A 27188-nucleotide genomic window follows, 5' to 3' on the forward strand; every position below is an offset into this window, starting at 1 on the left:
CACCCCTCCCCTGCCCCTTGCTCTGCTCCAGGAGATAGTGAGGATGTCCACTGGGACTGCATGCCTTCGAGGGAGGGCGGGGTGAGCATGACGGTCACTTGATCCAATCACTGTCGCCCAGAGGTCTCACTGATAAAGGGCTGCCTGGCTTTTGGTTTTGCAGGGGTGGATTACTGCCTGCTGAGTGACCATGGTTGTGAATACTCCTGCGTCAACATGGACAGATCCTTTGCCTGTCTGTGTCCTGAGGGACATGTGCTCCGCAGCGATGGGAAGACGTGTGCAAGTAAGTGTCTGAAGGACAAGCAGGACCTGCACAGGCGTTCCGTGGGTGCTGGTGTGGGTGCGCTGCCGACATGTATATGTGCCTGTGTGTCCTGTCTCCAGGCTTTGCTGGGCCTGCATGAATGTGTGTGACAGCATCTCTTAGCCATTGAGCCTCGGTGGCTGCTTCACCAACTCCCCTCAATCTTCCTTCCCCCGTGCCCTGAAGTGGCTTTTTGCTGTTTCCACCTCCCTGTCATTCTGAAGCTGGACAGAGCCCTAGTCCTCAGCTCTCTCTGCTCTACCCCCAGCCAGCTAGTGTGGCACATGAGTAATAATAATGTGGACCCCTCACTGACTGCTGGCTGCATGCTGGGCACTGTGCAAAGCACACATGCTGTTGCATTCAGGGGACAGATGAGGAAAAACTGTAGCTCAGATTAAGTAAAGAGCCTAAGGTCACCAGCTAGTAAGTGGTGGGTTCAAACTCTGCTGGCTGTGATTCCAAAGTCAGTCCTGGGAGAAGAGGATGTTCCTGAGAAACGCTTTGCCCTGCTTTCTGATCCCGGTGATCTCACAGCACATGGTGAGGCTGGCAGTGATGTGTCCTGGGTACATATTTCCTTGCAGCTGGTCCCAAATCCTGTCTCAATTAAAAAAAAAAAATTGCTCCCAGACCTCCTTCTCTCCTTTACTGAAGAATGCTGGTGTGTTTGTTGCCCTGCAATCCTGCTTCGAAGTGGACCAAGATAAAGAATTGAAATATAGTCATTTTGAGAGAAGGGATCAGAAATGAAAGAAAAGGACCACAATTTATCTTCCCCAGCCTGCTGGTCTTTCTGGTTATAGGGCCAAGTTCCCTGACCACTGGTATAATTGTAGGCACAACCTAATTTATCCACTTTTTATATCATCTATTCATCTAGGCAGATGAGCTGGCTGCACAGCTGGGCGTGCCTCTCTATGCTGCCTGTGAGAAAATATTTCCAGTTTGGGACAGATCCTTGGATCTCAGCAAATGGGTTATCCATGTTATAGCTTTCGGTGGCTCCCTGCCCAGCTGCCTCCCAGACTGCTGCTGCAGCCAGCTCAGGGAGGGATTGGGCACAGGGGATGCAGAAAGAGGGTGGGTGTGTTGAATTGCATCGACATTGACAGCATGCCAAAGCCAGATGTAAGGGGTTTGTTGGTTTGTTTAATTCTCCATCATTTTAGATTATTCTGAGAATAAGAGGAGTCATTCTTCTGTCCACCTCGTTCCTGTAATAATCAAGAACTGACTACAAGATGGTTGTAGGACCCTACGAAATTCTCATGAGCCCTTCTAAATAAATGCAGCTCCATCTCCTTTGAATCAGGTGCCCCTTCCTCTCCCCTGCCCAGGTCCACATCTGGATTTTGACCTGGCCACTTTTAAGTGTTGCCCATTTTCTCATTTAAAGTGGGTTTCTAACCAATGGCACAGTGGAACCATCTACATGAGTAAATGTCCAACAATGCAATGAATAGTGAATTTTGTTATTTATATGTGGTTGTGTCTAGATGAGAACTTGTGAGATAGTCAGATAAGTGAGAATTGTCCTCAGGAACCGTATAGTAGAGAGGCATTTCACCCACCAGCTGATACATATGCATTGAGCTATTCCCCTAATTGAAGACTTTCTGCCTGTCCCAGAATGATTCATTCTGACTGTCCTGTCCTGTAATAATGGGCTAGGTTTTCAGTGTGGCCACAGCTAACTGGGGGTTGGGATGTATGTTCCCCAGCTCTATTCCCGATGACAAAGGGCCAGACGACATGACTGCACCTATTTGGTAAAGCCTTTTGGGGGGCAGTCAGGCCTGGCTCAGCAGATAAGAGTGTCCTTGGCTCTTTATAGAGGCAGCCTCCACTTAGAGCTTTGATAGCAAGTGGTCTTAAGAATGTGTCACTCACCTTCTGGAAAGTTCTCTAAAGCGTGGAGGGGTTCCAGGGGCCCTGGGATGAAATGGGCACTGCTGTGCCCCTACCTCTTCAGGCACCTTGGGTTCTCTGGCCTCTGGAGCGATGTCCCCTCCCTTCCTCCAGCCCCCTGACCCCAAGCTCTGCTTTCCCAGATTTTCCCCAGAGGCCTTTTTGCCTCGGGCAGTTAGATGCACAGACTCAGGGTGTGGGGGGTCGGGGAGGGGATGGGACGATCTGTTTTACCAGCTGCAGCTGAGCAGACTCCTTCCCTCTCTAGACGTTTCCCTGAGATTGACCTTGTGCAAGGGCATCCCAGCACCAAGAAAGACTCTATAGGCCTGATGTGCATGGACCACACTGCCCACTGGCCTGCAAGCTCCTGGAGGTTGGAGGTCAGAGGCCAACATGAAATGACTGGGAGCGTGAATGGACAGAGGCCACCTGTCTTTTTGCCCCACGGCCCCTGGCACAGGGTCCGCTCCCCACTTGATAACCTTCAGTGGCTCTCCACTGTCTCCCAGAATAAATTTCCATTGCACTCCTTGATTTGGCAGAGTGCAGAACCCCCTCTTCCACTTCTTTAGCCTCACCCCAGGCCCTCCCTGAAGCCGCCTCCTGTTCTTTAGCCAAAGTGGCAAGTTCCCTATTCTCTGAACAGGCCTGGTGCCTTCCAGCCCATCCCAATGTCACCCCCATGGGTAACCTCCTCTCCTCCTCCCACCCCAGGCTCTGCTGGGGCCTCTCTGCAGAGCTCTCCTGCCCAGCCTCACCCTGGGGCTCTCTGTGCACATGTCTGAGAAACAGTGTGGCAGAGCAGAAAGAGTACTGAACTGGAAGCCCAAAGACTGGGTTTAAATCGTGTCGCTTCTACCCTAGGCAAGGGAATTGGCCCTCTTGGGGTCTGACTGCTCATCTCTAAACTGAGAATGGTCGTTGCTGCCTTTCAAGGCCACTGTGTGGTTCAGGGAGACTGCTGTTGCAGTGCTATGTGAACTTGTGGACTGCCGTGATCCCTAAGGGATTCCTCTTCCTCTCTCCCCTCCCAGCATCAGAACCCCCTGCACTGAGGAGACTCAGAAGGTAGCTCCTGGTATTGCTGCCTGGAAACCCATCTCCCAGGGCCAGGCCTGCTCTCCTTGGAGGGGCCCCAGAGATGCACAACTCTGGAAGGGGGCTGGACTCAGGAGTCCAAGGGCTGTCCTATGAGGGACCCTCCCTTCTGCAAGCGGAGGACACCAACGGGGATCAGAGCCGTCATCCTAGGGCACTGGGGGATCTCTGCTGGTGATACTCCCAGTCCAACTACCACAGGCAGATCTGTGAGGGCCTGTTAGGCTGCCTGAGGCCCTGAGCTTGGCCTTCCAGGGCTGAGGCAGGCCTAGGCAAGGCTAGGGGAGTGTCTTAGTCTACTCGGGCTCCCATCACAAAATACCATAGACTGAATGTTGTTTCTTAACCACAGAAATTTATTTCTCACAGTTCTGGAGGCTGGAAGTCCAGGATCCAGGTGCTGGCATGGCGGGGTTCTGGTGAGGGCCCTCTTCTTGGTTTGCAGACAGCCAGCACCCAGCTGTGTCCTCATATTGCATGGGTTGTAGGGGGTGAGAGAGCAAAAGAGTGCAGGCAAGTTCTCTGGTGTCTCTTCTTATAAGAACACTAATCCTATCAGGTCAGGATCCTGCCCTCACAACCCCATCTAAACCTAATTACCTCCCAAAGACTCCACCTCTGAATACCCTCACATCAGGGTTAGGGATTCAGATGTGAATTTTGGGGGAAACAGTCTGTAGCAGGGAGTAGGAGGAGGAGACCACCCTCACTCTCATGTATTCACATTACAGGCTTGATGCAACAGAAGGGAGGTAGAGATTTTCCCTTATTTTGTGGGAAATGGACACATGGAGGAAAGTGATGCCTCCAAGCTGGCCCTGGTCGGGGAGTCAGTGGCAGAGCCAGGACCAGAGCCGAGTCCCCTGATTTTAGGATCTTTTGCCCAGTGTGAGATGCCCTGGAAAAGCACATCTCAGTTCAGCTGCTTCTTGGTTTGTCTGAGAAAAAGCCTATATTAAGTTAGCAAAGGATTGGCTGCTGCTAGTTTTATTACGAGAAAAGCCAGGAAGCAGTGTAATTCTATCTGTCGGCTTCTGGTTACTGTCTTGGCAGATGGCCACTGTGGCTTTCTCTCCCTGGGGTTGGGGTTGGTTTTAACAACGTCTTATGTGGAGCCCCAGATGCAGGATTGCTGTCCGTCATCACGGCAGAGGTGCAAGTCCACAGAACACATTGCCCCACAGTTGCTGCGCCACAGACTTACGTGACTCACCTGTGTCAGCGTGCAGGGCTGCTAGACAGGGACCCTAAAGACCCGTGCTACATCCTAAAACTTCTAATCATCCTGAGCACACGCTGCAGAATCCATTCACGATGAGGGTTTAATTAAACACGTAGGCCCGGGTCCTTATGTGTAAAAGGAGGAGACTCCTTCTTTGAGAGGAAAAATGTTTTCTTTCTCCCTCTTGAGATTTCTTACATCCTCCCACCTATTTCACTTAAGTGATGGCTCCTAATGGAGTCTGTCTTTACTCTCCTCTCTGGGTTTGAATCTAGGTACTTCCTTAAGCGCTTGGTTCCTTTACCCTCGTTCTCTACAAATATTTACTGTGTACCTGCATTGTGCGGGGTGCTGGGGATCTCTGGGGTTGATGCAGATTCGGTTTGTGCCCTGACAGTGTTTAAAGCTTCTCGGGGAAGAAGGATAGCAGAGACAGCGTCCATTCCATATGGTGAGAGTGGTGATGTGAGAAGGATGGAGCCGTGGGAGCACCCCCTAGTCTAGAGAAAGAGAAGTTTAATCCAACACCCAGAGGAGGGGGCCGTGGGAGCCTCCCCTAGTCTAGAGAAAGATGTTTAATCCCACACCCAGAGAGCGAGTACAGTGAGCCAGCCAGAGATGGAGGGGAAATGCTTCCCTAGGGGCCAGAGAGCGAACTGCAGGAAGTTCTGTGCTCTGAGTACGGGGTACTGAATGCGAGAGGGAGGCGGTGGGTGAGAGACGAGCCTGGGGACGCCAGTGGGACACATCACCCACCTATAGCCTTCAGAGACTTCCTGGCCGGCCTCTCTTGAGAAAATGATTTTTGTCTAGTTTGTCTTCTGAGAATCTGCCAGGCTGCCTCAGCACACTCTCTTAAGCTAGGATGATCCGTGGATGTGCAGCTGGACCAGGGACACGGAGGTCTATTTGAATATAGTCCCATCTCTGCCCCCAGGACAGCTAAGACCAGTCACCTCTGAAGGTTCAGGGACATTGGGAAAGTCACTTCCCCTCTGACCATCAGTTTTCTCGTCTTTAATGAAGGGGTTGGACTAGTTCATATCCAATGAGTTGAACTTCCAGCCCCCAAACAAGGATATTGCCTGGCTCAGATAAGTGCTCCGTAAACACTTGCTGAATGAATGGACTTACTGTGGTGCCCACCATAGTCTCCCAGGCTGAAGACATCCAGTGGTACTGAGTCAGGGGTGGTGGCTCTCTTTGCCTGTTAGGGGACCACTGAAGCATTTTCCTATAGGGGAGTATCTTTGCCCTGGGTAGAAACTGACTCCAAGTTGGTTTCCAGATTTGGTGGATAGAAAGCTAGCGCCTATGGTCAGGAGGTTAACTATCATCCACCTTTGGCATTCTCTAATTTCCCATCCATGGTTCTTTGAATTTATAAGTGGCCCAGAACATCCCTGAAGGGCAGAAACTGGACATTTTGCTGAACAAATGTGAATCGTGCATTTTGCAAGGTGGGTGTGTGGGAGAGAGTGGGAAGCCTAGCTGGCCACAAACATCCACACATCCCATGGGGTTCTTATTTAAAACATCTGCACAAAACCCCTGTGAGGTGGATCTAATTACCCTCAATTTTCAGAATAGCAAACTGAGGAAATGTTTCCTTTTGTTCAACAGGTCTTTCCTAGGGATCTGTTAGGTGCCAGGCATTATGGCCACTGCCAACATCTCACCTCTGATGATTCGTTGAAATCATCTATGGGGCTTGGAAAAAGTCTAAAGGCCCAGGCAGCATCCCAGAAACCCTGAATCAGAAATAGAAACAGAGACTGTCTTACATTGTTGGTGAGAGTAGAGATTGAAATAATCTCTTTGGAGGATGACTTGGAAATATTTATCCGCCTTTAAGTATTCATACCCTTTACCTAGGCAATTCTGCTTCTGGATGTGTAACTTTCAGGTATGCCTTCACATTGTACATAAAACTACATGCACAAGAATATCCATTGCAGATAAGGTGTGGTGGCTCATGCCTGTAATCCCAGCACTTTGGGAGTCTGAAGCGGGAGGATCACTTGAGGCCAGAAATTTAAGACCAGCCTGGGCAACATAGTGGGACCCCATCTCAACAAAAAATATGAAAATTAGCTAAGCATGGTGGCATGCACCTGTAGTCCCAGCTACTCAGGAGGCTAAGGTGGGAGGATCACATGAGCCCAAGAGCCAAGGCTGCAGTGAACTGCGATGACACCACTGCACTCCAGCCTGGGCGACAGAGCAAGCCTGTGTCTCAAGAAAAGAAAAAAAAGAGCCTTAGCTGAAGCTAGGAGGACAGGACTGGGCACAAGGGAAGCTCCAGGAAGGAAGGACTTAGGGGTCTGTCTGGATTATGGCTTGACAAGGTTGACATGAAAGATCTATAGCTATTTTATTACCATGGAAAATGGAGTAGTAGTATTATTATAAATTCACGGTAGGGGGAAAAAACACCTCACCTCCATGGCCATCCAATTGTCTATATTATGGATCACTCAACTCTACTTTCCACTCTTACACCACGTGAGGAACTATCCCAAACCATCAGGAAATGTTCTGCATTAATAGTGAGTCTAGAATTTGCCGAGAAAAGCAAGTCATGCTCAGGGCAAACAGGAGGGTCCAACTCGGCTTTGAGCCTCCTCTGCAGCTGTAATTGCAGTTATCAACCTTTTCCCATTCTTCAAAGATTTTGGCAGTGCTTCTCCCCAAAGAAATTCCCTTCACATTTGAAAGCTTGCTGTAGAATATAGCAATGTAGTATAGTCAGAAAATACGGGGATTTATTTATAAGATTACAATTTTTGTCTGGTTCTTTTTCTTGTTAACAATTGGTCTTGACAAGCCATTAGCCTTCCCAACCCTTAGTTTCCCTAGCTGGTGAGTGAGAATAACAACAGCTGCCTTAACTAACCCAAAGGTGGTTCTGAGAAGTCCTCTCCAGAGAGATACTGCAAAGATGCTTTACCAAAAAAAGTGTGTGGTTTGTGCCTGATTATAAAGGTCATTATGTGCTTTGGGGCCTTTATTTAATAATTCCGATTCATGTCCATTTTAGAAATTCTACTCAATCTGAAAGGATTGAGTTAACTTTCAGAAATATGTATGGTTCTTATAAAAAGTCACCACTCACCTATCCTCAGTATTAAGCTTTTAAAGTAACAGCCTGGCTTTCACAGGTTCACAAACCTTCTAGTCCCCCAGAAGCCACCCAGCCCTGTAAGATGGCAATGCCATCCTTCAGTTGCTCAGTCCAGCAACCTGGGAGTCTTCCTTGACTCTTCTGTCCTATCCATATGGGCTCTTTGTATTAATCCATGAGCAAATTTTATAGATTCTACCTTAAAATACAGCCAGTCTGACCACTTCTCACCAGCCTGGTCTGGGCCACCAAGATCTTTGCACAGGGCTGCTCCCAGGTGTCCAAGCTCCATTCTGTGCAGAGCGATCCTTTAAAAACAAACCCATATCATGCCACTCCACTGCTCAAAACACTGCAGTGACTGCCCTTCTCTTTCAGATCTGACCCCCACTGTGAACCCCACATGGTCTGCCCCAGCCAACCTTGCTGGCCTCATCCCCTGCCAGGCTCCCGGATGCTCCAGTCACAGTGGTCTCCTTGCCTTTCCTGAAACACACCAACCAAGCAGCTCCCGTTGCTGCAGTTTGCAAATGCTGTTCTTTCTTGCTGATAATGCTCTTTCCCAGACACCACCACTCACTTCCTGTCTTTCTGCAGGGCTCTTGCTCAGTGTCACCGTATCTGACACACCATATAATATAACAAGCCCTCCCTACTCTCCAGCCCAGTAGTTACTCTCCATCCTTCTATCCTGCTCTTCCTCCATAGCACTTTTTCCCACATGACATATCACATATTTGTCTGTTTTCCACGAATCCCTCTTCTCCTGACACCTGCTGCCAAATGTAAGCTTCACAAAAGCAGAAACTTTGTTTCGTTCATTGCTATATCCCCAGAGTCTAAAACAGTGCCTGGCTCATTACAGGGACTCACAAAATATTTGTGAACTGACTGAATACATGAATGAATTGGTTACCTAAGTGTGATGTATACATACGTACATAAGTAGATATGTAAATAAGTTGATATTATAGTTACATAATAGCCAATTAGGTTAATCTTATTTTCTAATATTTATAAGTAATTTATCTCTCATTCTGTAACTTGTATTCTCATGTTTTTTGTTCATTTTTCTTGTGGAGATGATTTATATTGTTTGATTTTTATGTGCCATGTATATATTAAGAATTTTTGCTCACTTTGGGAGTCCGAGGTCGGTGGATTGCTTGAGCCCAGGAATTCGAGACCAGCCTGGGCAACATGGTGAAATCCCGTCTCCACAAAAAATTAGCCTGGTGTGGTGGTGCACGCTTATAGTCCCAGCTATCTGGGAGGCTGAGATGGGAGGATCACTTGAGCCAAGGAGGCAGAGGCTGCAGTGAGTTGAGATCACGCCACCACACTCCAGCCTGGATGACAGAGTGAGACCCTTTCTCAAAAAAGAATTTTTGCTCATAGACATGCTTTATATTCTGAAATGTGTACTGTAGGATAAGGCACTGTTTTAATTCAAAGTGTCTGAAATGTCTTTTATGATTTAATAAGCCACTAATATATGAGTCATTTTCTTCTTCTGTTTCTCTAATTCCCATTTGATTCTCAGAATTGGACTCGTGTGCTCTGGGGGACCACGGTTGTGAACATTCATGTGTAAGCAGTGAAGATTCGTTTGTGTGCCAGTGCTTTGAAGGTTATATACTCCGTGAAGATGGAAAAACCTGCAGAAGTAAGTTTGTACTGGAGCTGGCTCCTACTACTATGCCAGACCACTGTGTGAAATCACTATCCTTATCTCTGTATATATCAGTTCCTCTCAGAAGTCAGTGCCACACAGCAAAATGTAATGTAGTGTCCTGGATAGGACCCTGAAAGAGAAAATGGACATTAGGGAAAAAATAAGTAAATGTCAATAAAATATAGACTTTAGTTAATAATCATGTATCAGTATGGGTTTATCAATAATAACAAATGGACCATACTCATGTGAGTTGTTAATAATAGGGAAAACTAGGTGTGGGGTATATTGCAATCTTTGCGCTATCTTCTCAATTTTTGTGTAAATCTAAAACTGTCCTAAATAATAAAGTCTATTAAAAAATGGACAAACAAAAAAAGTCAATGCCAGAGCTACTACTGAAGTTCTTCATTTATATGCTCTGTGGCAAGAAACAGTGGTTTGGCAGTATACTCTAGTGGAAAGATGGACAGTCAGAAATCCAAGATTCAGTCAACTTCTGTCTCTGCCATTTATTAGCTGGGAAAGTTGCCTAACTTCTCTAAGCCTCTCTGCTTATTTATCTTTAATAATGTTGTTGTTGTTATTTCTGGTAGCACAAATCCCTCCCAAAGGGCACCTTGTGATGAAGCTAGTTTTGCCTTTCAGAAGGCAAAGCCTCTTAGATGGGGCTGCAGCCAGCCAGCCCAGGACAAGCAGCCTTAGAGTGAATTGCTGGTGTAAATCTCAAGACACATCTCTGAATAATCAAAGGGGAGTGTGTGACCCTGGTTTCCATCCGTATCAGTTATCTTTTTCTCAACATCTCAAAGCACTTTATAAAGAGCAACTCATGTTGACACTTTTGGAAGAAAAGATGGGTAACTGGAATAATTACTCTCTCATTTTTTGGACAGCACAGCTAAGACTCCAAGAAGTTAAGTGATTCTCCTAAGTCATACACTATGTTAGGCACAAAGCCAAAGTTAGATTTCAGTGCTGCTAATCTAAATTGAGGTTTAATCTCCTAAGGAATCATATCAACAGTGTTTCCATTCTGATATTAGAAACTATGTCTACAGAAAGTTGATGATGGACTGCATTTTAACACTAAAGTAGTGCTGGTGAACGATGATGGTGAAGACAGTGAAACAGTTTGAAGGGTTAGCCCAAATTAGAGCCGCTAAACTTTGTTTTCAATTGTAACTTCCTGCCCCATGGACCACTGAGCTCAGGTGGCAGATAGAATCCAGTAGCTGACTCCAGTGGATGGGTCCTCCAAGGTGAAGTCCATGTGAAATGTATGTTGTTGAAATTGTTGTAACTTGCTCTCCTGTCTTCAGGGAAAGATGTCTGCCAAGCTATAGACCATGGCTGTGAACACATCTGTGTGAACAGTGACGACTCATACACGTGCGAGTGCTTGGAGGGATTCCGGCTCGCTGAGGATGGGAAACGCTGCCGAAGTAAGTAGCCTCGAGGTGGAGAAGAACTTTTCCCTCTGTGGACTCAGACAGTTAGAGAAGTTCATTTAATCCTTAAAGTCCTCCTTTATTACCACTGTCACAAGTGTCAGTTCCTGCCTTGGGTGCTCTGAAAGTGTTTAGCTAGAGATCAGTTCAGTAGCCCCTTGCTTTTTCGGGAATTTCTCAGTCAAGGCCTGAGTTTTGGGTTCTTTGCTTCTCTTCATTTTCTGCCAGCCGTCAGCCCTTTCCACAGTAGCTGTGTGGGTGCCCAGAAACTCACACAGTGCTAGTCACTGGACTGAATTAGAACCTCTGCCAGCAATCACTACAAGGATTGAAGGTTAATTACAGAGCTTTCTCCTCTTGGCAGACCGTAAAAGTAAGGGCAAAGGGTGAAAGGGTGTATTCGTCCATTTTCACACTGCCGATAAAGACATACTCGAGACTGGGCAATTTACAAAAGAAAGAGGTTTGATGGACTCACAGTTCCACTTGGCTGGAGAGGCCTCACAATCATGGCAGAAGGTGACGGGCACGTCTCACATGGTGGCAGACAAGAGAAGAGAACTTGTGCAGGGAAACCCCCTTTATAAAACCATCAGATCTTGTGAAGACTTATTCACAATCAGAATAGCACAGGAAAGCCCCGTCCCCATGATTCAATTACCTCCCACCAGGTGCCTCCCACAAAACGTGGGAATTGTGGGAACTACAATTCAAGATGACATTTGGGTGGGACACAGCCAAACCATATCAGAGGGATTTCCTGTGGGTTTTTTCTATTATTTTTATCATTTGCTTCTATAGGTCACCCAGAACAGGCTCTGAGAGTTTCGTTAGAAGGTGTATTCCCCAGAGTTCTCCAGAGAAACAGACCTTTTCTATGTATATCTTCATCTTCTATTATATATAAATATAATAGAAGACATATATATATAATATATATATATGTCTTCTATGGTCTGTTCTATCTTCTATTTATATATATCATAGAAGATATATATATATATACACACATATATATGTGTGTGATGTATATATGTATACTATGGTCTGTTTCTATCTTCTATTAATATATCATCTCCACAGGAAAAATGGACATATACACACACACACACACACATATGGTGAGAGAGGAAAAGATTGGTTGATTTTAAGGGATTGGCTCACACAATTGTCAGGGGCTGGCAAGTTCTAAATCTGTAGGGCAGCCTGGAGACCCAGGCAAGAGATGATGCTGCAGCCCAAGTCTGAAGGCAGTCTGGATGCAGAATTCCCTTTTCCTCTGAGGACCTCAGTCTTTTTCTCTTTAGGCCTTCAAGTGATTGGATGAGGCCCATCTACATTATAGAGGGTGATCTGATCTGCTTCACTCAAAGTCTACTGATTAAATGTTAATTGCATCAAAAATTAGCTCACAGCATCATTTAGACTGGTGTTTGACCAAACAACTGGACACTATAGCCTAGCCAAAGTGACACATCAAATTAACCTTCACAGTACCCAAAGGAACAGAGGGATGTCACACGAGCTCAGTGAGGTGAGCATTAGGAGAGTACAGAGCAGGGATTTTTCCCCACCATGAGATTCTGAGCTGGTAATTCCCTATTTTGGGGGGAGGGGTGGTTGACAAAGTCTACTTGCTTTTGTGACACTTTGCCCCAGTGGGCAAAATAACCCTTTTTCAATTAAGTCAAAATAAGTTCAGTTGCTTTGAGGTTGATTTTTGGGAATTTCCTCACAGACTCCTTTGAGATAACTGGGGATATTCCACAAGCCAACAAGGCTGGGTTGGAGGGATCTCAATACCTCGCTTCTTCCTCCAGGAAGAGGGACTCCTACCTTTAGCAAGAAGTTCTGTGTGAACGACTGACGCCTAGGATGCCTGTGGTACCCTGGCCTAACTCTGCAGGGATTCCCCTCACAACTGCATGTTCAGCTTCACACTGCAGTGGCCCTCTTGCGGAGATTTTGTCTATAATTCTGCCCATTGTGCCTGTCTGCACTGCTTGTTCATGCTTTTCTTTTTGTTTGTTTTTGTTTTGAGACAGGGTCTCACTCTGTCACCCAGGCTGGAGTGCAGTGGCACTATCTTAGCTCACTGTAATCTCTACCACCTGGGCTCAAGCAATCTTCCCACCTCAGCCTCCTGAGTAGCTGGGACTACAAGCGTGCACCACCACACCCGGTTAATTTTTGTATTTTTTGTAGAGACATGGTTTCACCATGTTGCCCAGGCTGGTCTTGAACACCTGAGCTCAAGAGATCTGCCTGCCTCGGCCTCCCAAAGTGTTGAGATTACAGGTGTGAACCACCATGCCCAGCCCTCATGCTTTTCTTTCTGCAAACATCTGCACACTCACACACATACTGTTTATTCACTCAACACATTTATTGCTCAGTAAATTGTACACAAGGTACAACTTCTACCTCTGGAATTTGATCCTAAATCAGATTTCACCATTCCTGCTTCCTAGAGGGATGTGTTCTCACTGATTCCAATTTCGTGTGAAGCCTCTCCTTTTAAGGGGTAATGACAGGAAAGAGCCATAGGCTCTCATGCTATGGAGGAGCACTCGGGAGACAGCTGTCTTATCAACCTGCCAGATGACCGTGGGCAGCAGTGAAGCTCTCTGAGGATCTAATTCTTCATTGATACCTTGAGAATAATTATCCCTGTCTTCCTTGTCTCACAGGGTGTTGTGAGGGTTAAAGGGCTGTAAGTACTTCGAAGAGTTTAAATTACCTCACACATGAGAAATGTTCATTAGATAATCTGAACTGGAGTGTTTGGGATGTCTGTGGCAAAAGAAATTAGAAGCTAAAGTACATCTAATAATAGGATAGTAAGTCAAGGACACCTAATCACCCATCGTACCATTCAGACTCATGGGAGCTGGAGCTTTCTGAGAGGAGCTTTTTCCCTATCCTGAGTATGAGACTGCAAAAGACATTATGAAGGAGGTTTGAAGAGAGGTGTATTTTCTTTAAAAGAGATTACTTCCACAATCTCTACTCACATGACTATTCAATTCACCTCATTTCTACACTGATGGGATTGTTCAACTCCCTACATTTTCCTCAGGGAAGGATGTCTGCAAATCAACCCACCATGGCTGCGAACACATTTGTGTTAATAATGGGAATTCCTACATCTGCAAATGCTCAGAGGGATTTGTTCTAGCTGAGGACGGAAGACGGTGCAAGAGTAAGTGATCTGAACTTGGCTCTCTGCTTTAATTTTGTTTTGGAGCAACTGCTTTTTGGAGTATTTTCAGGCAACAAATCCCTCACCTCTGCTTCTCCCATAAATATAAATGCATATGCACAAATACAGAATGGGGAAGAGAGGGCTTAACTGCAGCACCTGTGAAAACACTTTCAGTTTTAATTGACAGTAAATTCATTATCAGCCAAGAGGCTAGGGTGATGGTAGGCTGAACAGCAATGTCTGCATGAGGGAGGTGGAGAGAGCTGTGCTCTGCTCTGTGCTGGAGAATTACATTCAGTTCTGGGCATGGTACTTTAGGAAAAAAGAGATGGATCAACAGTTTAAACATAAAAAAAAAAAAACCACAAAAGAGCAAAAGGAGTCTTGAGAGAATTATTTTTTAATCTGAGAGTAGAGAAGATCTTTCTAAACATGACATGAAATTTAAAAGCCATAAAAGAAAAACAAAGGAAAATATCTAGTAAGAGAGTAAAGCTGTGATACCTTTTTTTAACCTATTAGTTAACCTATTAGTTACCAGAGATCAAAAAGTTTGATTCCTTATGTTGGCAAAGGTATATTGTAGTAGGGAATTATAAATGGATCAGTGGGTGTCTGAATTGGTACAACCTTTCAGAGGGCAATTTGGCAATGTTATCAATCCAGTTCTAGAAGTTTATCTTACAGATACATGCATGTTTACAAAGCCATGTATACAAGGATATTTTATACAGCACTATTTGTAGCAGCAAAAAACTGGAAACAAGCTAAATGATCACCCATGAGCCTGGCTGAATAAATTAAGGCACATCTATGTAATAAAACATGATGCAGCTGTTAAAACAACAAGTAGCTCTGGATGTATCCCCAAGATATTTTAAGAGAAAAAAGCATGGTGCTGAATGTTTTTTATAGTATGTTACCATCGATATATTTTGTAAAACACTCTAACATACAGTCTCTCTTTCTCTATATATGTGTGTGTGTGTGTACCATTATATACATATCTAATGTGTATACCCTTATACACACACACACACACATACACACACCCTTTTTCTAATATTTAAGTTTTGTTCCAAATGCATGTATTATTTTTTAGAAAAAAATAAGATAAACACGATTTAGAAAGAATTAAGCAGCATGATCTTGTGAGGAAGTTCAGTATTATGTTAGCAGAAAAAAATTAGGAAACTGGGGATCTTTGTAGAAAAAAATTTTGAGGTACCAAATACCAATGTGACTGTAATCTCACTCATGATTTGTATGATACCCCCACCCCACCCCACCCTCCCCTGGAAAGAAAGGACACTTGGAGAAGCTACAGCTTAGCACAAGGACAAAGCAGCTTTCTACCAGGGAAGCTGCATGCCTAATTAGTTCAGAGCATAAGCTTCAGCTCAGACAGATCTGGATTTGAACCCTGATTCATACTACCCGTGTGACCTTGGTCAAATTATTTAACCTCGGCCGGGCACTGTGGCTAACGCCTGTAATCCCAGCACTTTGGGAGGCCAAGACGGGCAGATCACCTGAGATCAGGAGTTCGAGACCAGCCTGGCCAACATGACAAAACTCTGTCTCTACTAAAAATATAAAAATTAGCCAGGCGTGGTGGCACGCATCTATAATCCCAGCTACTCAAGAGGCTGAGGCAGGAGAATTGCTTGAACCTGGGAGGCGGAGGTTGCAGTGAGCTGAGATTTCTCCACTGCTCTCCAGCCTGGGCAACAGAGGAAGACTCCGTCTCAAAAAAAATAAATAAATAAAATAAATAAAATACAAAAATTAGCTGGGTGTGGTGGCATGCACCTATAATCCCAGCTACTTGAGAGGCTGAGGCCAGGAGATGGAAGTTGCAGTGGGCCGAGATCGTGCCACTGCACTCCAGCCAGGGTGACAGAACAAGGCTCTGTCTCAAAAAAACAAATAAACAAACAAAAATTATATAAACTCTTTGAGTCCCAGTTTCCCCATCTATAAAATAAGGATAATAACTCACAAAGCCATCACAAGGAATACATTAGATCGTGTATCCAAAGGTGCTGAACAGCCGGGTGTTGTGGCTCACACCTGTAATCCCAGCACCTTGGGAAGCTGTGGTGGGAGGACTGCTTGAGCTCAGGAGTTCAAGACCAGCCTGGGCAACATGGTGAAACCCTGTCTCTACAAAAATTAGAAAAATTAGCTGGTTGTGGTGGTACGCGGCTGTGGTCCCAGCTACTAGGGAGGCTGAGGTGGGAGGATCACCTGAGTGCAGGAGGTTGAGGCTACAGTGAGTTGTGATTGTGCCACTTCACTCTAGCCTGGGTGACACAGCAAGACCCTGTCTCAAAAAAAATTTTTTTAATAAAAAATAAATAAAGGTGTTGAGCCCAGTGCTCACACACACTAAGTGCTCAAAAAATGATCACTATTACGATTCACAATAGCAAAGACATGGAATCAACCCAAAATGCCCATCAATGATAGACTGGATAAAGAAAATGTGATATATATACACCATGGAATACTATGCAGCCGTAAAAAGAAATGAGGTCATGTCCTTTGCAGGGACATGGATGGAACTGGAAACCATTATCCTCAGCAAACTAACACAGAAACAGAAAACCAAACACTGCATGTTCTTAGTTATAAGTGGGAGCTGAACAATGAGAACACATGGACACAGGGAGGGGAACAACACACACTGGGGCCTGTTGGGGGTAGTCAGGGGAGTGAGAACATCAAGATAAAAAGCTAATGCATGCTGGGCTTAATACCTAAGTGATGGGCTGATAGGTGCGGCAAACCACCATGGCACACATTTGCCTATGTAACAAACCTGCACGTCCTGCAGATGTATCCTAGAACTTAAAATAAAATTAAATTTAAAAAACAACAGACAGGCCAGGTGCGGTGGCTCATGCCTTTAATCCCAGCACCTTGAGAGGCCGAAGCGGGCGGATCACCTGAGGTCAGGAGTTCAAGACGAGCCTGGCCAACATGGAGAAACCCTGTCTCTACTAAAAATACAAAAAGTGGCCAGGTATGGTAGCCTGTGCCTGTGGCTCTAGCTACTTGGGAGGCTGAGGCAGGAGAATCACTTGAACCCAGGAGGTGGAGGCAGCAGTGAGCCAAGATCGCACCACTGCACTCCAGCCTGGGCGAGAGAGCGAGATGCCATCTCAAACAACAACAACAACAACAAACAAACAAAATGATCACTATTGTAATCATCAACAGCAGAGGTGTCCAAAGATGGGGCTTTCGTGGTAAGGTGACAAATTCCTCATCAGGAGAGGCATTGAGGCCCAGGCCGAATGGTCACTGGGTGAGGATGCTGTAAAGAGGATGTAAGCAACAGCAGGCCTGGAGTAGATGATCTTTAAAGGGCTTATCCATGCCTGAAGTTCTAGAACTTTCTGAAAATTACGTTCTGAAAGCAAGTCACAGCTCCATTCCAGTCTTATCAACTTAACTACCAAAAAGAAAATGCCCAAGAAAAGTGGGGATTAACCTCTGGCAAAAAAATAGCTAACAAGTGGGGCTGTCCTTCCTGTGTCTGAAAGCAAATACCTGGGCCCTGCTCTCCCTGATGCTCTTCCACTCTACCTTGTTTTGTGTTTCCTGGAGAAGCCTTCTGGACGCCATTCTGTGTGTGGGGGTTGCAAGTGCTCGTTTTGTTCTGTAAGAAAAATGTGTACAGAAAGGAGGAGAAAACAGACTCACTGCTGGAAAATTATTTCAGTATTTTTGAAATCTGCTGAAGAGCCACATGCATGCTGCCTGCGTCTTTTTTTGGTTCACTCAGGAACAGACTATGAATGTAAATGAAGCTTTGAGTTGGCCTTTTCCTCTTTCACTAATAAAAGATCGATAGGTTGAGTGATGAGGAAAAGCACTTAATGGAGAAACAGAAGAACCCAATCCCCCAACATGTGCGCACTCAAGCGTGCGCGCGCGCGCACACACACACACACACACCACACACACACTATGACGTTAAGCATGTTATACTGGCCAGGCATAGAAATAGTTTTGCATGTGTGTGTCTCTACATGCTTATATTGTTGTGCCTTTGAAAGATTAGACAGCTGCTTGATATATAAAACAGAATGTTTATCACAGATTGTGGATTGTTTGAAATGAAATCATCTGGCCCAGCGCGGTGGCTCACGCCTGTAATTCCAACATTTTGGAGGCCGAGGTGGGTGGATCACAAGGTCAGGAGTTCGAAATCAGCTTGGCCAAGATGGTGAAACCCCGTCTCTACTAAAAATACAAAAATTAGCCAGGCATGGTGGCATGTGCCTGTAATCCCAGCTACTTGGGAGGCTGAGGCAGGAGAATCGCTTGAACCTGGGAGGCAGAAGTTGCAGTAAGCCAAAGATCACGCCATTGTACTCCAGCCTGGGCGACACAGCAAGACTCTGTCTCAAAAAAGAAGAAGAAGTGAGATAATCCATTTTGGATCTGTCCATTTTTCTTTTGCAGTCCTAAATAACAAAAAGCCTCTCCACACCCAAATTGCTTAACATAAAGCTTTTATTTCTGCTTACTATCGACCATCTATTAATAGTTGCCTGAGACCAGGTACAGTGGCTCATGCCTGTAATCCCAGCACTTTGGGAGGCCAAGGTGGGTGAATCGCCTGAGGTCAGGAGTTCAAGACCAGCCTAGCCAACATGGCAAAACCCCGTCTCTACTAAAAATACAAAAAACTAGCCAGGCATGGTAGCGTGTGCCTGTAATCCCGGCTACTTGGGAGGCTGAGGCAGGAGAATCACTTGAACCCAGGAAGTGGAGGTTGCAGTGAGCCAAGATCACACCATTGCACTTCAGCCTGGGTGACAGAGCAAGACTCAATCTCAAAAAAAAAAAAAAAAAAAAATGCCTGAAAAGCTTCCATGTAAAGAATTTATGGTGATAATTATTTTTTTAATTTTGTTTTTTTTTTACGGAGAGATGCAGGGTCTTGCTCTGTCACCCAGACTGGAGTGCAGCGGCACAATCATAGCTCACTGCAACCTATAATTCTTGGGCTCCGGTAATCCTTCTGCCTCAGCCTCCCAAGTAGCTAGGGCTACAGGCATGCACTACCATGCCCAGCTAATTTTTCCTTTTTTAAGAAAGACAGTCACTCTGTCACCCAGGGTGTTCTTGAACTTCTGTGCTCAAGCCATCCTCCTGCCTCAGCCTCCCAAAGCACTGGGGATTATAGGTGTGAGCCACTGCACTAAGGCTAATTATTTTGTAAGCTTTAATAGGTCAGTAGGGTACTTACAGGTGTGCTACCCAATGAACATCACCTCATTCACTTTGTCACCACACATTTACTGAACACTTTTTTTGTGCCAAGTATTGGGGGGTGGGGCACAAAAATGAATGAAACACAGTCCCTGCTGAGGAGGAACTCACAGACTGGAGGAGGAAACACATCATTAAATAATTATTGTACAATGTGGAACACTATATAGAGTACATTAGATTGTATGCAACTTGGTGTTAGGGATTGTGTCTTGGTCACTATTGCAATCCTGCTATGCCCATGGCCTTGTACAAAGCAGGTCCTCAATAAATTTTTGGTTGAATAAATTAGTAGTGTTAGGGGTATATAGAAAGCAATACAAGCTGAGTTACTAGGAAGGCTCCCCGGCAGAGGTGATGGCTGAGCTGAAGAAATCTCTTTCTCCATTGACTGTCAGAATGCCAGCACTAGGGTGATGTCACCCTCCTAGAGTAAAATTCTAGGAGCCTTTTGGGTATTGTTAGACCCTTCAGTGTACTCTACACCCAGCTCCTCCCAGACCTGTCAGTGTTCCAGGGTACAATGTAGACTTGGTTTCCTAGACAATTGTATATCTGCCATTTTGCTTGTGAAAAATACTATTTTTATCAATATGACAAGCCAACCATAAAAGTATATGTGAAAATTATTGTTGCTTGTGGCCCTCCCAACAACTCATCTGTCCTGTGTATTATCTAAAGAACAAAACTGGTTCCCCAAAGTGGTTATGCCTCCAATTGAAGCATCATTTTATTCTACTCTTGTGCATAAATGATTTTTTATTCAACTATGTCAACTTTCCTTTTGTTCTTATAGAATGCACTGAAGGCCCAATTGACCTGGTCTTTGTGATCGATGGATCCAAGAGTCTTGGAGAAGAGAATTTTGAGGTCGTGAAGCAGTTTGTCACTGGAATTATAGATTCCTTGACAATTTCCCCCAAAGCCGCTCGAGTGGGGCTGCTCCAGTATTCCACACAGGTCCGCACAGAGTTCACCCTGAGAAACTTCAACTCAGCCAAAGACATGAAAAAAGCCGTGGCCCACATGAAATACATGGGAAAGGGCTCTATGACTGGGCTGGCCCTGAAACACATGTTTGAGAGAAGTTTTACCCAAGGAGAAGGGGCCAGGCCCCTTTCCACAAGGGTGCCCAGAGCAGCCATTGTGTTCACCGACGGACGGGCTCAGGATGACGTCTCCGAGTGGGCCAGTAAAGCCAAGGCCAATGGTAATATGGGGTGGAGGTGCGGTTTACACCACTCAAGGTTCAGGTTTCTTAAACTCACTCAGTGGTCTCAGCTGGCCATAAGGGTAAGCTTCTTTGAGTGTACAGAAAGGCCTCCTGGCAACTGCCATTATACATCTTTACTACCCTGCCACCTAGAAGCCTTAACAGGACCCCACAGGAGTTAAATAAAGTGCTCAGGAAGGAGTCTGGCTACTAGAAGGTTAGGCTAAGCTGACCACAGGCAGGTATCCTCTCACTGTGATTTACTAGCCAGTGTGTGATCTCCAGTGTAAGAATCACCTAGATATACACAATAGTTCCGAAACACTGGTCGGCTTGCTCTAGAATCAACTGAAGACTTTGTTAAATTGTTTCTGATGGGAACTTTTACTGTGTATATTTATTCTTGTATTTTTTAACCGATACTTCAAGCGAACATTCTGAAAATGCAATAGCCCCTAGGGTGGATAATACTCTTGTGTTTCCAGGAGGCAAAGTTAGCTTTTCCGAAAATCAAATGATGGAACAGATTATGACTCTAAGCTCTTGTTGCTCAGTAAAGCCCAGCCTCTTCTCTGAGGTTTTCCTGACCTGAGGGTTACTTCAGTTGTACAGATGTGAAGCGTGCTCGAGGAGTATGACCCTTGGCTAAAGGAAACCCAAAAGCTAGGATAATTGGTAGAGACAGTTTATGGTGAAGTTTCTAGATTCTTTGAGGGAGATAAGAAAACTTGAGGTTGTGAAGTAGTTTGCTTGAAAACTGCTTTTTTTTTTTTTTTTGAGATGGAGGCTTGTCTGTCACCTAGGCTGGAGTGCAGTGGCGCGATCTCAGCTCACTGCAAGCTCCGCCTCCCAGGTTCACGCTATTCTCCTGCCTCAGCCTCCTGAGTAGTGGGGACTACAGGCGCCCGCTACCACACCCAGCTAATTTTTTTGTATTTTTAGTGGAGATGGGGTTTCACCGTGTTAGCCAGGATGGTCTCGATCTCCTGACCTCATGATCCGCCCACCTCAGCCTCCCAAAGTGCTAGGATTATAGGCGTGAGCCACTGTGCCCAGCTGAAAACTGCCTTCTTAAAGTACTTGTTGAGGACACACTGCTTTAGCAAGTCCTGTAAGAGGAAACAAGGTATGCACAGATCAAGGCCTCATCTAAGACTTTATGGACCCAGTGCCTAGATCAGGCCTGGCACACAGTAGATGTGTGACAACTACTTGCTGAGTGAATGAAGAAAGAAGTGAGAGTACTGGCAGTCCCATTGGTGAACTCCATTCCTCCTCACAGAAAGGCTGGTTCACATCGACATTCACTCGCTGTCTTTGTGAAGGAGGTCATTTTACTGATACTGCATACCTTCCTCTTTTTCTAGCCCAAGAGTGGTAGCCACAAAGTGTCCTGTCCTGAATCATCTGGATAGATTGTAAAACTGGCTGTTCACGCTAGCCTAGACTGCTAGAGCTCATGTCAAACTCATAGGCCCCCTAGTCTGCATTCTTAAAAAGAATTAGGGGAAGCATCTTGGTCTCCAGAGACAGTGGTTAGCCCTTTCATCTCACTGAGACTAATCTACCTTACCCTTTGCTCCACTCAAATGTCTCTACACATCACACAAAGACAGGTGGTAGCAGAAACTGATGTTTATTTGATTCTTGAATCAACAAGATTTATATGAGGTGACATCCTCTTATGAATTTAACTAGTCTTATGTATAGCAAACAGAATCTTAAAATAGTAGTTATCCTTTTTAGGAAGTCGTGCATAAAATCACTGGGCTCCCGGACAAATATGCTGAACTTGGTTAGTGACCTTACACAGACTCAGAACAAGGCATCATAACTCTTGCCCTTTGTCTTGAAGAGCCATTTTTAAGTACATTTTTAAGAATCTAGTCTAATAAATTAGCTAGAATAAGTTATCAGTGCTGAAAAATGTTTGGACTCCAGCAGAACATATTCTTATTGTGTTTTACTTTCAAATGAAGAGTATATAGGGGAAGGGAGTCTAAGGATTGACGTAAGAAAAGCTTTTAAAGCAAACACATATCCCTGTTGAAATTTAAGGCTGATCTTGGGTTTGTTCTTTTTCCTGACTTTAGGGGTTTCCAGTGGTCTGCAGATTATCCTTTTCAGCTTAGCACTTCCTCACAAAGTTGTGTCATCTTAACAGAAGTGGGCAAAAAGCAGATTCACTTGGCCTCAGGTCACTTACGTTTCCTACCCTGTAGCTTTGAGTAGAAACTAGGTTATTAGGTCATAAATTGACTTGATTCTTAGAATTCTTCCAGAAGAGATTCCCATTTAGCAAGCCATAAAATAGGGCTCATTTCTATGAATCCAGAAGGCTAATTCAGGGGGAAGTTGCAGATTTGTTAAATGGCCCAGCCCAGGGCTGAGCAACAGGTTAGTAGTTTAGTTCCCCAGCATCTCCCAGATGCCTCACTTCTCTCTTGGATCCCTCCCTTTTGTTCATAGGACCAAAATAAAAATGGTAGAAAAATAAAAAGGAAGGTTGGCATGGACCCTTCAAATCATACCACTTAACATCTAACTGGCTTTGGGTGCAGTACACACAACTTCCAGCCCCTGGGGACACAACTCTAACTAACTTGCTCTTAATTTTTCCTGCACCCTAGGTATCACTATGTATGCCGTTGGGGTAGGAAAAGCCATTGAGGAGGAACTACAAGAGATTGCCTCTGAGCCCACAAACAAGCATCTCTTCTATGCCGAAGACTTCAGCACAATGGATGAGATAAGTGAAAAACTCAAGAAAGGCATCTGTGAAGGTACTATAGCTTACGCCGAAGACCTTAGCAAACAAGGCAGCATGAACTCTTTTTTTTGTTTGTTTTTTGAGATGGAGTCTCACTCTGTCATCCAGGCTGTGGAGTGCAGTGGCACAATCTCAGCTCACTACAACCTCCGCCTCCTGGGTTCAAGTGATTCTCATGCTTCAGCCTCCCGAGAAGCTGGGATTACAGGCACCCACCACCACACCCAGCTAATTTTTGGATTTTTAGTAGAGATGAGGTTTCACCATGTTGGCCAGGCTGGTCTCGAACTCCTGACCTCAAGTGATCCAGCCACCATAGCCTCCCAAAGTGCTGGGATTACAGGCGTGAGCCACCGTGTCCGGCCAACATGAACCTTTAGTGATAAATTCTCAACCAAAAAAAAGTGTCTCCTTCATGGGCAGGGCCAGCAATGCCTAGAAACAGTACAAAAAGAAGGGCTGGGCACCATGGTTCCCACCTGTAACCCAACCATTTTGGGAGGCTGCGGTGGGAGGATTGCTCGAGCCCAGGAGTTCGAGACCAGTTTGGGCAACAAAGTGAAACCCTGTCTCTGAAAAAAAATTTAACAATTAGCTAGGCATGATGGCACACACCTGTAGTCTCAGCTACTTGGGAGACTGAGGGGGGAGGATCGTTTGAGCCCTGGAGGTCACGGCTTCAGTGAGCCATGATTGCGCCACTGCACTCCAACCTGGGTGACAAAGCAAGACCCTGTCTCAAAAAAAGAAAAAAAAAAAAAAGGTGGGGGAAACAGGGGAGGTGGGAAAGAAAAAATAGCTACCATTGTTTGAGCCCTTGCTCTGTGCCAAGCAGTATAATAAGTGTTTTGACACACCAGCATGCTTCATCCTCACAAACACCCTAGAGAAATGATCATTTAACTAAAAATCAATCATTATATAAATCAGGAGAGCTGAAGTACAATTTCAGAATATACCTATAATTGGAGTGGAAAGGGACGTACCTAGTTCTTCCAAGCCCACTGTTAAAATTAATGCCTTTCTGCATGGACTACTAGTTTACAGAATATCAGACTGCCCTTTAGACTTCAGATTTTGTTACGCATACTTTTCTCAAGTTTACTAACTGTGCCAGATATGCTTACAGATAGCAGTTCTGCCTATTTTTCCGTGTACTCATGTCCCCGGTTCACCAGTTAGATCCCTGTCTAAGTGCTGTGTCTTACCCCTCTAGGGAAAGAACTCTTGAGATGAGGGGTAACAGGGAGGGAAGGCCTTTCAGATTTCTGTGAGTAGAGAATGTTTTGCCTCTTGATTGTTTCATGCAAGTTAAAATGCCTCAAGTGGAGCTGCTGCCACTGCAACTAAAATCCCTCAACAACTTCACCTTTTTTTCTGCCCTACTTTCTAGACATGACATTTTTGGGAGCATTCTTAAGATGTACTTAAGGGGTCCAAGCTTCTCTTACGAGAGAGAATTGCCCTAGAGTGGTCATAAGTATCATGGTAACCAACTGCTTTTTTGAATCTTTGGTGTTACCAAAGAAAACTAAAAAACCTTAGGTTATGGCAGGTAGGTAAGGAGGTGGTCTGGGACCAGCTTCCTGAAGAACACACACATGCCTGTGGACAACCATCACTTCTTTTGGTCATCTTTTTCTGCTCAGCTCTAGAAGACTCCGATGGAAGACAGGACTCTCCAGCAGGGGAACTGCCAAAAAGGGTCCAACAGCCAACAGGTACAGTTTTTAAGGCAGTGTTTTTAGAAATTTTGGTGGAGGGAACCATGGTTTCCCTCCAGATAAAAGTTGTAAAGAAGTGAATGTAAGTATGTTCAAATTATGATAATGAAGGCCTTTTTTCCCCTCAAAAAGATAGTTAACATTTACTCTTACATTAAGCCATATTTGGTAACTAGCATCGTTTCAGGTGACAGTGTTTTTTTGTTTTTGTTTTTGTTGTTGTTGTTTTTTGAGACAGTTTCATTCTGTTGCCCAGGCTGGAGTGCAGTGGTACGATTTCAGCTCACTGCAACCTCCACCTCCTGGGCTCAAGTGATTCCTCTGCCCCAGCCTCCCGAGTAGCTGGAATTACAGGCACCCACCGCCATGCCCAGCTAATTTTTGTATTTTTAGTAGAGACGGGGTTTTACCATGTTGGCCAGGCTGGTCTTGAACTCCTGACCTCAAGTGATCCACCCAACTTGGCCTCCCAAAGTGCTGGGATTACAGACATGAGCCACTGTGCCAGGCTGTTTTTGTTTTTTTTTTTTTGTTGTTGTTTGTTTTTTGTTTTTTTAACAAAGATGTTTACTCCACTGAAGGTAACAGTCTTTTTGCTTCAGTATGTCCCAAAGTAAAGCTCTGTACCAAGTGCTAGGAATACCAAGTACCTTACTCTGCTGATGGCTGTTTTATAACCAAAAGCGTTAAGCAGGTTTGATTGCAGTTTTCTTTCTCTTTACAGAATCTGAGCCAGTCACCATAAATATCCAAGACCTACTTTCCTGTTCTAATTTTGCAGTGCAACACAGATATCTGTTTGAAGAAGACAATCTTTTACGGTCTACACAAAAGCTTTCCCATTCAACAAAACCTTCAGGTAATTCCAAGTAAAATATTACTATAAGATAACTTGATCTCAGCCTTTCAGCTTGCCAACAACCTTAGCTTTAAGGAGGAAAGGAAAGAAGGAAGTAGGAAATAGTATAGAGGAAAAGAGAAGAAAGAATTTAAGTAAAATGAGAACTAAAACATAAACTAAAAGAAACTCAAGTAGTGTTCCTCAGTAATCCACAGTAAGGGCCACTTCCAGTGTTGGAAGCATATACAGCGCTTTCCTGGTATTTACTGGATCTGGCTGCATGGAAAAAGTGGAACATGTCTTTCATTATGGTTTCCTCCATATGCTGATTCATTCCTATTATTATGCGTCTGGGAAGTCTGGTGGATTCTAGAGGTGAACACTTTCCATCTGCTTTCTCAGGAAGCCCTTTGGAAGAAAAACACGATCAATGCAAATGTGAAAACCTTATAATGTTCCAGAACCTTGCAAACGAAGAAGTAAGAAAATTAACACAGCGCTATATCCTTTTCTTGTATTATGCTTCTGTATGGAATGCAAAGAATATTATCAAAACTTCACACACTCCATGTAGGTTTTATCAACTGAAGTCAATCCCATGAAGTCACAAAGAACAGTGAACTCCAGGAAAGGCTTTTTGCTTTAAAAAGCAGCCTCACAGGTGTTTGAGAGGCAAGGGCAAGCCAAGCTTATTAGCAGCAGTCAAGCACTTAGTTGCCATTGGCTGTTCTCGGGGGCTTAGCAATAAGGCCTGTCGGTCAGCATACAAAGTAAGGAAAAAAGAGACACTGGCCTAACTCCCTCTCTGCTAGGAAGGTGTGTAGGACACGATGAGGTCTGAAGTGCATCAAAGGTACGGTAAGAATAGACAAAGAATGTTGTAGAATGAAGAGGTTTCAAACTCAGTACTCCAAACTTTTCCTTTAGCCCCAAGGAACACCACAGCCACATATAGATTCAGTGTGTTTAGTTTCTGGAGGACAGGGGTGGTTTTTTCTTTTTTTTCCCTTGGCAGCAGAGATCTTCTCTATCGGCACTCTAAAAAATCAAACACTCCACCAAGGGAACAGCAGGATCCAGTGATTCATTCAAACAATATTACAAATAAAAGGAATGCTTGGGGGTAATAAAGAAAAGAGGATTCAGTGCTTTTACATATTGAACACCCTGCCAAGTGCTCTAAACTTAAAATTACAGTAAGCGTACTAAAGCTGGCTGATATCTCAAGTGCATCAACTAGTCTATAGGGAAATGGCTTAATTCTGAACTATCTCTGTGCCAATGGGCTTATGTAATAAGGAACAACAGCATAGGGCAATTCCATTTCTGAAAGCTGGAAATACGCTCCCTTAAGT

The 27188-nt window shown here is 44.8% G+C and overlaps 1 protein-coding gene across 3 annotated transcripts in view; it reads left to right on the forward strand.

The window, feature by feature from the left end:
* The window catches only part of MATN2 (matrilin 2), a 165532-nt gene that overhangs the window by 136640 nt on the left and 1704 nt on the right, over window positions 1-27188 (forward strand). For 2 of the 3 annotated variants that reach the window (XM_004047338.5, XM_055348064.2), the window contains 9 exons: window positions 164-286; window positions 9209-9331; window positions 10663-10785; window positions 13871-13993; window positions 20082-20495; window positions 23129-23281; window positions 24918-24989; window positions 25717-25851; window positions 26236-26334. In XM_004047338.5, coding sequence (XP_004047386.4) covers window positions 164-286; window positions 9209-9331; window positions 10663-10785; window positions 13871-13993; window positions 20082-20495; window positions 23129-23281; window positions 24918-24989; window positions 25717-25851; window positions 26236-26334 — 1365 coding nt within the window. The remainder of the gene's footprint in view (window positions 1-163; window positions 287-9208; window positions 9332-10662; window positions 10786-13870; window positions 13994-20081; window positions 20496-23128; window positions 23282-24917; window positions 24990-25716; window positions 25852-26235; window positions 26335-27188) is intronic. The other variant, XM_004047339.5, reaches the window with a different exon arrangement.

Source organism: Gorilla gorilla, chromosome 7, assembly GCF_029281585.2.
Source record: "Gorilla gorilla gorilla isolate KB3781 chromosome 7, NHGRI_mGorGor1-v2.1_pri, whole genome shotgun sequence".
Lineage (NCBI taxonomy): Eukaryota > Metazoa > Chordata > Mammalia > Primates > Hominidae > Gorilla > Gorilla gorilla.